A 15,044-nucleotide genomic window follows, 5' to 3' on the forward strand; every position below is an offset into this window, starting at 1 on the left:
ACTCTGTGGACTCTAAGCTACCCCATGGACTACATGGACAACTCTCACATCCATACATGACTACTGCAAAAACCACAGCTTTGACTAGATGGGCTTCCATGTTAGCTCAGTTGGTAAAGAATCAGCCTGCAATTTGGAAGACCTGGGTTGGATCCCTGGGTTGGGAAGATCCCCTGGAGAAGGGAAAGGCTACCCACTCCAGGTTTCTGGCCTGGAGAATTCCATGGAGTCTCAAAGACTGGAAAACGACTGAGCGACTTTCACTTGACAAGATGGACCTTTGTCGGCAAAGTAATGTCTTTGCTTTTTAATATGCTATCTAGGTTAACCATAGCTTTTCTTCAAAGAAGCAAGTGTCTTTAATTTCATGGCTGCAGTCACCATCTGCAGTGATTTTAGAGCCCAAGAAAATAAAGTCTGTCACTGTTTCCATTATTTCCCCATCTATTTGCCATGAAGTGATGGGACCAGATGCCATGATTTTAGTTTTTTGAATGTTGAGTTTTAAGCCAGCTTTTTCACTCTCCTCTTTCACTTTCATCAAGAAGCTCTTCAGTTCCTCTTTGCTTTCTGCATTAAGGGTGGTGTCATCTGCATATCTGAGGTTATTGATATTTCTCCTGGCAATCTTGATTCCAGCTTGTGCTTCATCCAGCCCAAAATGAAATGTACTTCATTTCACATGATGTACTCTGCATATAAGTTAAATAAGTAAGCAGGGTGACAATATACAGCCTTGACATACTCCTTTCCCAATTTGGAACCAGTTTGTTTCATGTCCATTTCTAACTGTTGCTTCTTGACCTGCCTACAGATTTCTCAGGAGGCAGGTCAGGTGGTCTGGTATTCCCATCTCTTTCAGAATTTTCCACAGTTTGTGGTGATCCACACAGTTCAAGGCTTTGGCATAGTCAATAAAGCAGAAATAGATGTTTTTCTGGAACTTTCTTGCTTTTTCTATGATCCAACAGATGTTGGCAATTTGATCTCTGGTTCTTCTGCTTTTTCTAAATCCAGCTTGAACATCTGGAAGTTTTCGGTTCACATACTATTGCAGCAAGCGTGGAGAATTTTCAAAATTACTTTGCTAGCATGTGAGATGAGTGCAAGTGTGCAGTAGTTTGAACATTCTTTGGCATTGCCTTTCTTTGGGATTGGAATGAAAACCGACCTTTTCCAGTCCTGTGGCCACTGTTGAGTTTGGCAAATTTGCTGGCATATTGAGTGCAGCACTTTCACAGCATCATCTTTTAGGATTTGAAAGAGCTCAACTGGAATTCCATCACCTTCATTAGCTTTGTTTGTAGTAATGCTTCCGAAGACCCATTTGACTTCCCATTCCAGGTTGTCTGGCTCTAGGCGAGTGATCACACCATCGTAGTTATCTGGGTCATAAAGATCTTTTTTGTATAGTTCTTCTGTGTATTCTTGCCACCTCTTCTTAATATCTTCTGCTTGTTAGGTCCATACCATATTCTTTATTGTGCCCATTTTTGTGTGAAATATTCCCTTGGTATCTCTAATTTTCTTGAAGAGATCTCTAGTCTTTCCCATTCTATTGTTTTCCTCTATTTCTTTGCATTCTGTGTTTTTTTGAGATTGCACCCAAGTACTGCATTTTGGGCTCTTTCGTTGACTATGAGAGCTACTCTAGTTCTTCTAAGGGAATCTTGCCCACTGTTGTAGATACAATGGTCATCTGACTTACTCCTCCTCCTACTCTCCCATTCCTGTTCTAAATATTTTAGTTCACTGATTCCTAAAATGTCAGTGTTCACTCTTGCCCCATCTCCTGTTTGACCATTTCCAATTTACCTTGATTTTGGACCTAACATTCCAGGTTCCTATGCAATATTGTTCTTTACAGCATCAGACTTTACTTCCATTACCAGTCACATCCACAACTGGTGGTCCACAGCCAGCCTGTTTGCCCAGCCTCTGGTGCCAAGACCTTCAGGGGTTCACACTCTGGACCAGATGCTGAGGATAAAAGGATGTCTCCATCCCATCCTCAGCTGCCCTTGTTTCCCTAAGCTGCTACTGCTGCTAAGTCACTTCAGTTGTGTCCAACTCTGTGCAACCCCATAGACAGCAGCCCACCAGGCTCCCCCGTCCCTGGGATTCTCCAGGCAAGAACACTGGAGTGGGTTGCCATTTCCTTCTCCAATGCATGAAAGTGAAAAGTGAAAGTGAAGTCGCTCAATCGTGTCCGACCCTCAGTGACCCCCATGGACTGCAGCCTACCTGGCTCCTCTGTCCATGGGATTTTCCAGGCAAGAGTACTGGAGTGGGGTGCCATTACCTTCTGGGACAAGCTCATTAGCATGCCTGAGTCCATTGAGGGGGGAGGAAGGGCCTTTTTCTTTTTTTTTGCTGGGATCTTAGTACCCTGACCAGAGATCAAAACCATGCTGCTTGCCTGGGAAGCTGGGTGTCTTAATCCCTGGACTACCAGGGAAGTCCAGGGAGGGTCTTAAAACAGACCCTAGTGGTGCTTTGGGGTCACTACTTGTCATTTTTTAAAATTTCTTTATTAGCTGCACTACATGGCATGTGGGATCTTAGTTCTCTGACCAGGGATTGGAAACACGGATTTTTAACTACTAGAGCTTCAGGTAAGTTCCCTCTAAGTGTCATTGCTGAGGGAAGCAGGGCAGGACCCCAGGTCAAGCAAGCTTCTCTCCCCTCTGTGCCCTCCTACACTCCCCGTCTCTAATCCTTGCTCCTGTCCCATTATCCTGGGCACTGAACCCTGGTCATTCCTGTACCAGAGCTTCTGGCTAACTAAGGACTGGGGTTAAAGGAGAAGAGAGGGTCACAAAACCCCCTCAACTGCAATTTCCACTGCTCTTTGGGTAGGAACCCGGAACACTCAGCTGCAGTCACCAGAAAGGGCCCTGAGGAAGGGGGGCGGGATTCCCATCAGGTTTAGAAAGGGACATCTGGGCCTCCAACCCAAGGCTTTCTGTCCCTAAAAATGCAGAACCTTCTCTAGCCCTTACCCTGAAGGCCAGCAGGTGGCAGCACCATCAGGCATTTCACAACCAAAACTAAACCGAAACAGAATTGTTTTTTTTTTTCTTTTTTGGTTTTGTTTATGCAAATAGTTCATTCCCTACAACCTTCCTCCCGGAATGGTCACCCCTTCCCCCTCCACAGTCCCTCCCTCCCCCTTCCCTCCTCTGCGTGACCCTGCTCTCTCTGCACCCAGACTGCATGAAGACGCTGTCACAAGAGTCAGGGATCCAACAACAGGCCTTGAGAAATGTGAGTAAGCCTGGTGGGGACCAAGGAGGGAGGGAGACACCAGAGGGGACGATCCTGGGCACTGGGGGCCTCCTGTCCCAGACTTACTCAGGGAACTGGGAGCACCCTGACCCTCCCCATACACCTTATCCCTCCAGTGTGCCCACACGTGCACGCTCGCAAATGCATGCCCCATCTCTCCTCCCAAGGAGAAAGGAGGCTCAGACCCAGGAGGTGAGTCCGCACTGCCTTCCTCCTCCAGCTCACAGGGAGCAGCAAGGTGGGGGTCACGGGGGGGTGGTCCCTCCCTCGGCCTAGACAGTCAGCCTCTGTGCCTGAGACACTCTTCCATAGGTGGTCTCTCCCAGAGGCCTTGCTGAGCATGTGGGAGCCATTTCAGAGACCATGATTAGAAACCCCCACCCTCAGTTTACTGGTCCCAAGCCAGCCCAATTCCTGGAAGGGGAGCAGAGTGATGCAACAGGGCAGGGAGGAGGCTGGGGAGAGAGGTGGGGGCAGCACGATGACCTCTGGACTGGACACTGGCCTGGGGAGGCGCACCCAGTGCAGCAGCTGCAGAGACCAGCCTCCCCCCAGCACCTTCCCCACCCACCCTAGGACATCTCCCTGAGATCTAGAATGGACCGAGAGGAAAATGCCCAGCGGTACGGCAATCCCATCCCCTACCAAACAACAAGGGTCTGCACCCCTCCCGCCCTACAGACACCTTTTTTCTTTTGGCAGGTGGCTCTTATACCTCCTGCTGCCAGTCCTGTTCTACAGGGTGGGAGGCGCCACACCCACCCCTCAGAAGCTCTATGGGGAGGTGATGTCCCCGTTGTTCCCCAAGCCTTACCCTAACAATTTTGAGAGGACCACTGTGATCACAGTACCCACGGGGTACAAGGTGAAGCTTGTCTTCTGGCAGTTTGACCTGGAGCCTTCGGAAGGTTGTCTCTATGACTATGTCAAGGTAGGGGGCAGATTAGGGGGGTGGGCAGAGGGAGGACTGAGTGTCTCTGGAACCAGGGGACCCGGGTTCTGACCGGCCTGGCTAGGACACCCTGCCTGGGGACACAGCCCCAAGCCGGTGAAAGCTGATGGCCAGGTGGGGCTCTGGAAGTCCAGAGGTATCGAGGATGGGAGGCCACTGCTCTGAGAGACCCTCGTGGAGCACAGAGGGGAGAAACAGAGAGGGAGGGGACAGGCCCTGCTCTTGGGGAATGCACTGTCCACAGGAGTCAGAAAAACCTTCCCTGTCTGCTTACTTGCCCGGAGGATTTTGGAAACTTCCATGCCTCAGTTTCCCTGTTGCCATGGAGAGTGTCACCGTGGCTGCCTCCTCACCAGGAACACAGGGACGTGGGGAAGCGGCATGTGTGTGGTGGTGGCTCAAGGGTGGTCTCCAGCCAGGACAGTGGGCTCAGTCCCCTCTCCTCTGTCATGACCAAGAGCGTCGTCCCAGTCCCTCTTTCTACATCCAATAAAAATGAGATTCCTGGAGACTTCCCCAATGATCCAGTGGCTAAGACTCTGTGCTCCCAAGGCAGGAGGCCCAGGTTTGGTTCCTGGGGAACTTAGGTTGAGGAACTAACCTAAGTTAGGGATTCCACATGCTGCACAGCACAGCCTAAAAATAAAAAAAAAATTTAAAATGAGGTTCTTGATTCAGGATTCAGATAGAGCCTACACACAACCCATAAATACTATTTCCAGGAGATCCCCTGGAGGGTATAAAAGAATACCATGAAAATGCCGTATCTTCCCAGCCCAGAGGACTTCAGATGTCAGCAGTGCTGGTAGGGAGGTTTCTGGTGGTAGGCAAAGTGGGGATGAGATAGGAGGAGGGACGTCTTCTGCTTTGCAGGAGTTAAGGAATCTGTGAAGGAAGAGGTAAAGGGATCTCAGTGATGCCTTCTAAGCTGGCAGGTCCCGGATGCTCACATTCAGCTGAATATCAGGAGTCATGGCTGGACAGGAATGGGTTGACCAAGACAAGGTGAAGGACAGGACAGAGGATAAAGCCGACCATCCAGCCTCTAGGGATGAAGGAATGATAGAAACCAGGTAAAGGCAACCAGGATTCCAGTGTGAGGTGGACATGGGAAGAGATGGGGGTAAAGAAAGGTCTGACACATGTTGTTGTTCAGTCACTAAGTTGTGTCAGACTCTTTGCAAACCCATGGACTGCAGCACACCAGGCTTCTCTGTCCTTCAGCATGTCTCAGAGTTTGCTTGAATTCATCCATTGAGTCAGTGATGCCATCCAACCATCTCATCCTCTGTCATCCCCTTCTCCTCCTGCCTTCTCTCTTTCCCAGCATCAGGACCATTTCCATGAGTCAGCTCTTCATATCAGGTAGCCAAAATATTGGAGCTTCAGCTTCAGCATGAGTCCTTCTAGTGAACAATCAGAGTGGATTTCCTTTAGGATTGACTGGTTTGATCTATTTGCTGTCCAAGGGACTCTCAAGAGTCTTCTCCAGCACCACAATTTGAAAGCATCAGTTTTTCAGTGCTCAACCTTCTTTATGATCCAAGTCTCACATCCATACATGACTACTACATCATAGCTTTGACTAGACGTACCTTTCTAGCAAAGTGATGTCTTTGCTTTCTAATATGCTGTCTAGGTTTGTCATAGCTGGGGGTCATAGAAAGGGAGGGCCGAGTCCCAGACATAGGATAACGTGCAAGGTCAGTCGGTGGGGATGCAGGACAGAGGAAAGGCCTCTGGGAAAGTTGGAACAGCCAGAGCCCAGCAGGTAGAGAGCAACTGGAGACCATCCAGGGGGGTCGGGAGCGGGGCGGGATCCCCTCTCTGGGACAAGAGAAGGATGACCTTCATAACCTTCCATGTGGGACATGTCCCCTCAACAGCTTGTCCGCCTGTCCCTCCTCCACAGATTTCTGCTGATAAGAAGACCATGGGGAGGTTCTGTGGGCAGCTGGGTTCTCCCCTGGGCAACCCCCCAGGAAGGAAGGAATTCATGTCCCAAGGGAACAAGATGCTGCTGACCTTCCACTCGGACTTCTCCAACGAGGAGAACGGCACCATCATGTTCTACAAGGGCTTCCTGGCGTACTACCAAGCCGTGGGTGAGTGGTGCCTGTGCTGGGCTCCTGGGCTCATACTGAACGGGGGCCGGAAAAGGGGATTCTTGAATCCAAAGATTCGGGAAGCCTGGCCTTCTTGTTTTTTCCCAAGAGACCTTTTTCTAGGAGAGCTATCCACCAGGGCCCTGTCCCCACTGAGCAGGTCCCAGAAAGGGTCAGAGGGGCCGGGAGTTCCAGGTGGGCCTGAGATAACCTTGTCCTTAAGCCTCTGATGAGTGACCTCGCTGAGACCAGGGCCTCCACAGGTCCCTGCCCCGCCCCCCACCCTGGCTTCTGTGGAATTGAATCCTTCCTTCTGGAATCTCTTCCAGACGTGGACGAATGTGCCTTGCAGCTCAACTCAGTCGAGGAGGACCCCCCGGCCCGGTGCCAGCACCTGTGCCACAACTACGTCGGCGGCTATTTCTGCTCCTGCCGTCCAGGCTATGAGCTCCAGCCGGATGGGCGTTCCTGCCAGGGTGAGGTCTTGCCTGGGTGGTCTCAGAGGAGGCAGGGACTGAGCAAGGTGGGGCTCGCTGGGTGACCCGCTCCCGCTCCCGCTCTGCTCTCCCAGCCGAATGCAGCAGCGAGCTGTTCACGGAGCCCTCAGGCTACATCTCCAGCTTGGAGTACCCCCGGCCCTACCCCGCTGACCTGCGCTGCAACTACAGTATCCGAGTAGAGCGAGGCCACACCCTCCACCTTCAATTCCTGGAGCCTTTTGAAATTGATGACCACCAGCAAATACACTGTCCCTACGACCAGCTGCAGGTACAGCCAACCCACCCCCAGAGAGAAATCCTCTCGTCCCCATCCCCACACGTCTCCTCTCATCCCTCCTCCCCACTGGACTGTCTGGCCAATGGGTGCAGAAATGGCCAATGTCCCACATGAGTTGTCCTACACACCTGGCTTCCCAAGTGGCTCTAGTGGTAAAGAACCCATCTGCCAGTGCAGGAGATGTAAGAGATTCAGGTTCAATCCCTGGGTCAGGAAAATCCCCTGGAGGAGGTCATGGCAACCCACTCCAGTATTCTTGCCTGGAGAACTCCATGGACAGAGGAGCCTGGTGGGCTACCGTCCATAAGGTCGCAAAGAGTTGGACTCAACTGAGCAACTTAGCACACACTCCTGGCCGGTGGGTCCTCGGGAGGCCTACTACCCTCCAGCTGAAAACATACACCAAGCAGGATCCACACCACCAGCACCACCACCCTGGCCCTGTATCTGAATTGGAGACATGACCCTCCCTCCGTTCCCCCGCCTCCACAGATCTATGTCAGCGGGAGGAACATCGGTGAGTTCTGTGGAAAGCAAAGGCCCGAGCGCATTGATGCCCAAAGCAACTTGGTGGACCTGCTCTTCTTCACGGACGAGTCAGGGGACAGCCGGGGCTGGAAGCTGTACTACACCAGTGAAGGTAAGGCTGCCCGGGGCCCCTCACGGGCCAGAAAGGGGGCAGGATGAGGCAGGTAGAAAGGAGGCCAGTGGCTCGGAAATAAACATGCCCTCTGGTCTCTCTAACAGTCATCAAGTGCCCCCAGCCCAAGACCCTGGACTCATTCACCATCATTCAGGACCTGCAGCCTCAATACCAGTACCGGGACTATTTCATCGCCACCTGCAAAAAAGGCTACGAGCTCGTGGAGGTAAGAGCCAGGGCCAAGGGGAGGGAGCTGACCCAGAGTCCAGCATAATTCACACGGAAGATGGAGGCTCAGCCCCACATGGAAACATAAGCATGTTTGAGCTGGAAGGGTTACCCGGCCTGCTCCAACTTGACTGCACACTGGAAATAGGATTTCAAAATTCTGATGTCCAGTCCCCTGCTAGAGACTAGTCCATGGGTCTGAAGGGGAGCATGGGTGTCAGGATTACCTACAGTTACTCGGTGATTCTAATGCCCAGCCAAGTCTAAGAACTGCAGGACCTCGCCCTATAACTCACTATGCATTGAGGAACCAAACAGGCGGGGGTGGAGTTGAAGTGCGAGGCCTCACTCACTCAACATCACTGGGATTGTGTACAGCAGAGACCGGCAACAAATCCCCTGCTTCTTGCTCCAGGGCTCTCGGTTTTTGTTTTTAAAACCTACCTAGCTTTACTCAAAGATTCATGAATCGGGCAGCATTCCCAATCGGACAATCAGAAGAGGCTCCGTTTATGTCCACTGGTGGTCTTACCCCAGACCCACCACCCTGTCCAGAGCTTTGCAGACCCAGGAAAGAATGCGGTTTGCTCCACTGGTCAATCTCACAAAAGCTGGGAAACTAAAATGCTACTCTCGGGACTGCCTGGTGGTCCAGTGGTTAAGAATCCACCTTCTAGTGCAGGGGGCATGGGTTTGATCCCTGGTTGGGGAACTGAGATCCCACATGTCTCAGGGCAACTAAGCCCGTGCGCCACAACTACCGAAAGCAGTGAGGAACCAGTGAAGGCAATTAATAATAATAATTAATTAATTAATGCTATTTTTTATAAACCATACAATTGGAGTTACCCTGGCCAGGGACCTGGGACTGGACATCCTATCTTTGTCCAGTAGGTCCCCTCGGAAGATCCACCCTGAATCAGAGAAGAGACCTTCGGTTTGTTGTGGTGAATTCACCCAACAAACATTTTAAGTGTTGATTCAGTGGCAGGCAGTGTTCTGGATGTGGGAAGTATAGTAAAAAGAAATGCACATGTTCACACAGGTTTCGTGGAGCTTCCCTTTGAATAGAGATGAGTCAGCCAGATCACTGCTCGTTAGTCCAGGAAGGACTGGGGGTCCTGGGCACACCCCTCCCCCCCGTTCAGGTTGCAACCTGCCCCATCTATGCCCCCAGCACCCTTACCTTGTTACTTATCATTCACATCATCAACTTTAAACCTAGTCACACAGTTTATCTCACATTATTTACTTTTTATTTGACTCAGCAGTAAAGATTCCACCTGCAATGCAGGAGACACTGGTTCAATCCCTGGGTGGGGAAGATTCCCCTGGAGAAGGATATGGCAACCCACCCCAGTATTCTTGCCTGGAAAAGTCTATGGACAGAGGAAGCTGACGGTCTATAGTCCATGGGGTTGCAAAACAGTAGGGACATGACTGAGCGATTACATGATAATTTACATTTTGCTCAGATATCCTAGTTCTTATGCACATTCTCTTGCAGTCTGATCCAGGGCTAACAATCTGAGATGATTTGTTGGTGTTAATAAAACTCATTCATGTTGCCCAGTTACTTTTCATTTCGGCGGGTACCATCTCCTGTCCTGTCCCTGCCGTCTGCTGGCCTAGGACAGCACCTAGCATATGTCAGCATCTTGAGCCCCCTTGAAAGTGGCTGGGCTGCACTAGCATTTTAGGAAAGGCCCTTAGCCTTGAGGAGACTGCAGCCTGGGGGCGATGGAGTGATAGGGGGCTTACCTGGCAGGGCAGTCCAGAGGGAAGAAACACGGCCCTACTTCAGGGCAGAGACTTTTGTTTCAATGCAGAGAACGTGCAACTGTGCTTGTGGCTTGTTTGGTTTTTAATTTAAAACTGTGAAGTTCAGGGACTTCACTGGTATTCCAGTGTCTGAGTTTCTGCACTCCCAGTGCAGGGGGCCTGGGTTCGATTCCTAGTCGGGAAACCTGACCCCACATACCTCAACTAAAGATCCCACAATGAAGATTGAAGATCCTGAGTGCCACAACTAAAACCCAAAGCAGCCAAAATAAATAATAATAAATAAATAAATATTTTCAAAAATAAAATTATGGGGTTCAACTGGACCTCAGTGGAAACTCTTGAAATCCCCTCAAGAGTCTAGAGAGGGGATTATTGGGTATAACAACTAGCCCTAGCTCTGATATTTTTTTTAAAAAAACTATTTATTTATTTACTTATTTGGCTGTGTCAGCATGTGGGCTCAGTATTTGTGGCATTCAAATTTAGTTGCTCCCCAGCATGTGGGGTCTTAGTTCACTGAACAAGGATCAAACCCACATCCCCTACACAGGAGGACAGATTCTTAACCACTGCACCACCAGGCAAGTCCCCAGCTCTGACTTCCTGCTGGGTGGCTCAGTGCACCCATCTGTCAGTCTGGTTTGAGAGGACCGGCTAGGAAGAAGAGCCAGGAGACACGTCCACAGGTGTTGAGGTTCAAGGGCTGAGAGCTGACTTTGCATCCTTACTGCTCCCCTGTGGGCGAGGGCAGGAGGGAGCCTCAGGGCCTCCTTGTACTAATGGCTGCTCCACCTCTGCTCCAACAGGGGAACAAGGCACTCCTGTCCTTCACAGCTGTCTGCCAGGATGATGGCACATGGCACCGTGCCATGCCCAGGTGCAGGAGTAAGTTGCAACTCAAGCATCTGTCTCCCCCCCAGGAGAAGGGAAGAGGGTCGGGCCTAAGCATCACCCCCAAAAGCCATTCCCCTGACTTGTCCTTTGAAGGCTCCAGCCCACTGGGAACCAGTCGGCCTTCATCTCTGCAGATGAGGGGCTCTGCCCAGAACTGAGTTTTATCCCATCCAATTCTCATGCATCGTAAGAGCCCCCAATGACCATATTTCCCGAAGGCTCTCAGCAGGTTCCCACCCCTCCCACTGAAGTTCCAGTACAGTCCTTCTCAGTTCTCACATGGCCCTGTGTTCTCTCCAAGTCAAGGACTGCGGGCAGCCCCGAAGCCTGCTCAACGGGGCCTTCAATTACACCACCAGAGAGGGGGTGAACACCTACGAGGCGCGTATCCAGTACTACTGCCATGAGCCCTTCTACAAGATGCACACCAAAGGCAGCACAAGCGAGTCTGAGCGAGGTAGGCACACGTGTAAATGGCTGTCTTCTCCCTCTTGTTGAAACATCTTCTGCAATTTCTTTGAACAGAGTCTCCAAGGAGGGAATATTAAGATATTTATCCTGGGCACTGGCTTCAGGGGTGCCAAGAGGCTTCTAATAAGGTTGAAAGAGGAAACATTTGAGCTGATAGAATGAAAGACTCAAATCCCATAAACAGCTCTCTCTCACCCCGACCCCCACTACAGGTTTATCAGTGGGTTTCCTCGGCATTCTCCCCACATCCCCTCTCAGGTTGCTGTGTTGTGACTTTTTACATTACTAAATTACTTTCAGACTCATCAGTGGGTATCTTGAAAACTTTTTAATGAAAGAAATCACATGATTTGTAGGTTTAAAACATGCCAAAAAAAGAAACAAATATCTTGTTTATAGGCTATTGTTGTTGCTGTTGTTAGTCATTCAGTCATGTCTGACTCTTTGTGACCCTATGGACTGTAGCCTGCCAGGCTTCTCTGTCCATGGGATTCTCCAGGCAAGAATACTGGAGTGGGCTGCCATGTCCTTCTCCATGTTTACAGGCTATATATGGTATTATTTAAGAGCTGGACTTTGAAGTAAGACAACTCTCCATTTGCATCTTGGTTCTGGCACTTAGAAGTTTTATGACCTTGTATAAATTATTTAAACCCAGTTTTCTCAATTCTAGTGTTAGTCCGACTCTGAGACCTCATGGACTGTAGGCTGCCTGGCTCCTCTGTCCATGGAATTCTCCAAGCAAGAATACTGGAATGGGTAGCCTTCCCCTTCTCCAGGGTACTTCTTGACCCAGAGATCAAACCCTGGTCTCCTTCACTGCAGGCTGGCTATTTACCATCTGAGCCACAAGGGAAGCCCTCCTTGTGTCTAGGAGGAGGGTAATGATGCATATCTGAAAGCATCACCAAGGTGCTTCAATGCGATAAAATGTTGAGGTCAAGCAAGGTACACCGTCCACAATCAGAAAACATAGCTACGGGTAATTCCCTGATGGTCCAGCAATTAGGACGCCATGCTTTCATTGCTGAGGGCTTGGGTTCAATCCATGGTTGGGAAACTAAGATTTGCACAGCAGAGCCAAACAAACACCCTCAAAAAACAAAACAATAAAACATAACTCCCATAATCACCCACTACCCAGCACCAAGATGCAATAATGATAAGATCTTCTTGATAAGTTCCTTCCAGTTTTTGTGTCAACTTTCACACATAGGGATCACAACAAATATGAGTTAAGTATTCTGATTTTTCCATTTAGCATCAAAACAAAAACATACACATGAAGCTTTTCAAAAAACACACTTTCAGTATCCCACCTGCAGGTATTCCAGCCTTTCCCTTTGTTCCTCCTCCACTCTGTCCTCGCTTTGGTGCTCTTGGCCCCTGCCCACACTCCCCCAGCCTGAGCTCAGCCCCCTCTCCCCTCAGGGCTGTACACCTGCACGGCTCAGGGCATTTGGAAGAACGAGCTGGTAGGAGAGAAGATGCCTCGGTGTTTGCCAGGTGAGTGGAAGCCCTCCACTGTCCTCTGTGACCTTGGCAGCCAAGCAGGGCCTGGAGGAGGGGTGGCATAGACAAGAGAGAGACAGTCCAGCCTGAAGCTGAAGACGGACATGGGGCATCTGATGAAAGGAGAGGAGATGCCCCAGGAGAAGGGCAGAGGGACCCAGAGAGCTGGCCCTGTCCTGACAGTCCTGGACTTTTCACTGAGCAGATGGGAGACCAAGAATAAATAAAAAGGGCAAGAAAAGCCCCAGGAAAGAATAAATAAGAACGAGGAGAGATGACTGACAATATGCCAAAGACGAGGGGTGAGGAGAGGGTTGGGGTGGAAAGATGGGGAGAAAGGAAAGGGTCCTAAACCAAAAAGAGGGGCAAAGGGGAGGGGACAGACCATGGAGGGAGGTGGGCTGACGGGCACTGATGTTTCTCTCCCTGAACCCATCTTCTCCTCCCCAGTGTGCGGGAAGCCAGTCCACCCTGTCGAGCAGAGGCAGCGCATCATTGGAGGCCTGAAGGCCAAGCTGGGCAACTTCCCCTGGCAGGCCTACACCAACATCCACGGGCCCGGGGGTGGTGCGCTGCTGGGGGACCGCTGGATCCTCACGGCCGCGCACACCATCAACCCCAAGGACCACGAGGCGCAGGGCAGCCCCAACTTAGACGTGTTCCTGGGCCACATCAATGTGGAAGATATCACCAAGCTGTCCAACCACCCGGTCCGTAGGGTCATAATCCACCCAGACTACCGCCAGGAAGAGTCCCACAATTTTGAGGGGGACATCGCCCTCCTGGAGCTGGAAAATAGCGTCACCCTGGGCCCCAACCTCCTGCCCATCTGCCTCCCAGACAATGAGACCCTCTATGACCCGGGTCTCATGGGCTATGTCAGTGGCTTTGGGATCATGGAGGAGAGAATTTCTCACAACCTCAGATTTGTCCGTTTGCCAGTAGCTAAGCGAGAGATTTGTGAGCGCTGGCTCCGGCAAAAAAACAGGAATGATGTGTTTTCTGAAAACATGTTCTGTGCTGGGAACCCAGCCACAAGGCAAGATTCCTGCCAAGGGGATAGTGGAGGGGTCTTTGCTGTAAGTGATAAGAAAAATGACCGCTGGGTGGCCACAGGCATCGTGTCCTGGGGCATCGGGTGTGGTGAAGGGTACGGGTTTTACACCAATGTCCTCAAGTATGTGGACTGGATCAAGAAAGTGATGGAAGTGGAAGACTGACCTCAGGATTGCCTAGGTCAGAATCCAGAGAGCAGTGTATTAAAAAAAAATTTTTTTATCTGACCAGTTGTGGATAACTTCTAAGAATCCATATTAAAATCACTAATGCAGAAAGACACCATGTGAAATAAATTCTCTTCTCTATAGTCCCATCCATGTTCTTCACCTGAAACAACCCAAAGGTCACCTTTATTTCCCCCAAGAATTGCACAAGATATATTCCACCATATCTAGGTATCATTGTCCTCTTCCATTTTTATACCATGGCATAACTGAATATAGAATGTCTTCCAAATAAAATTTTATGGGAAATCCCATTGTGTAAAATGAATTAAAAGCGGTATTTAATAAATATAAATATACTTAGTGACATCAGAGCTTCCCTGGCGGCTCTGCCATAGAGTCTGCCTGCCAAAGCAGGAGACAGTTTCGATCCCTGCTCTGGGAAAATCCCACATGCCTCAGAGCAACTGAGCCCATGCACCCGGGCTCCACAACCTTCCAGCCACAACTACTGAAGCCAGTGTACTCTAGAGCCTGTGCTGGGCAATAGGAGAAGCCCACGCAACAGTGAAGACCCAGCACAGCCAAAAAAAATTAATTGATTTTTAAAAATATTTAGTGAAGTCATATGTAAAATGTTTCCATAGGAAGGCAGCAGTGCCGGGGTCCAGCCCTAGTGGATCCAGGGAATTCGAAGCTGGGACGGCATTGGCGAGGATCAGGAAACAATTGCTTAATTAAACGTTAATTAAGGATATAAAGAGTGGTTAAATAAGGATAGCTCAGTGAGGAAATTCAGTGGAGAAAAGAGGCTGAATAACTTGGTTTACGTGGAAAACTAATAAAATTTCAAAATAAGGAATTTGCATCACCTACGTAGGCTGCAGGCATCCTCCCGTTCTCCCGAAGGAGAGGAGACACTAAGGCCTCCCCGGTCAGATCTTAGAAGCCCAGGCATAATTAGTAGGCTTGATGAGTCTCCATGCTCCAATTCAGCCAGAAGGTGAGAGAAAGAACGACGTGGGGAGACCAAGCTTTGGTGAACAAGGCCCGCACTTTATTTTCCAAAGTAGTTTTTATACCTTAAGTTATGCATAGAGGATAATGGGGGAAGGGATAGAGTCATGCAGTAAGCCAGGCTTTCTTCCTGCAAACTTATCATATGC

At 50.0% G+C, this 15,044-nt stretch overlaps 1 protein-coding gene across 2 annotated transcripts; it reads left to right on the forward strand.

Annotated features, from left to right (window-relative positions):
• Positions 1–3,110: 3,110 nt before the first annotated feature.
• C1R (complement C1r) lies at positions 3,111–14,202 on the forward strand. 2 transcript variants are annotated; one of them, XM_061418037.1, is made up of 11 exons: positions 3,111–3,267; positions 3,991–4,219; positions 6,153–6,345; positions 6,675–6,821; positions 6,917–7,113; positions 7,615–7,762; positions 7,870–7,991; positions 10,585–10,663; positions 10,974–11,129; positions 12,575–12,649; positions 13,106–14,202. In XM_061418037.1, coding segments are annotated over exons 1-11 (2,118 nt in total). In that variant the 5' UTR covers positions 3,111–3,265; the 3' UTR covers positions 13,876–14,202. The 2 variants fall into 2 exon arrangements, with proteins under 2 accessions (XP_061274021.1, XP_061274020.1); XM_061418036.1 differs by lacking the exon at positions 3,111–3,267 and adding an exon at positions 3,786–3,911.
• Positions 14,203–15,044: the final 842 nt, after the last annotated feature.

This window comes from Bos javanicus, chromosome 5 (assembly GCF_032452875.1).
Source record: "Bos javanicus breed banteng chromosome 5, ARS-OSU_banteng_1.0, whole genome shotgun sequence".
Classification (NCBI taxonomy): Eukaryota; Metazoa; Chordata; class Mammalia; order Artiodactyla; family Bovidae; genus Bos; species Bos javanicus.

Coding starts and splice junctions, on each gene's coding strand:
- C1R (XM_061418036.1), top strand. CDS start 3,886: ATGGACCGAGAGGAAAATGCCCAGCG. Junction 3,912..3,990: donor CGAGAGGAAAATGCCCAGCG/GTACGGCAATCC, acceptor TTCTTTTGGCAG/GTGGCTCTTATACCTCCTGC. Junction 6,822..6,916: donor GGATGGGCGTTCCTGCCAGG/GTGAGGTCTTGC, acceptor CTGCTCTCCCAG/CCGAATGCAGCAGCGAGCTG.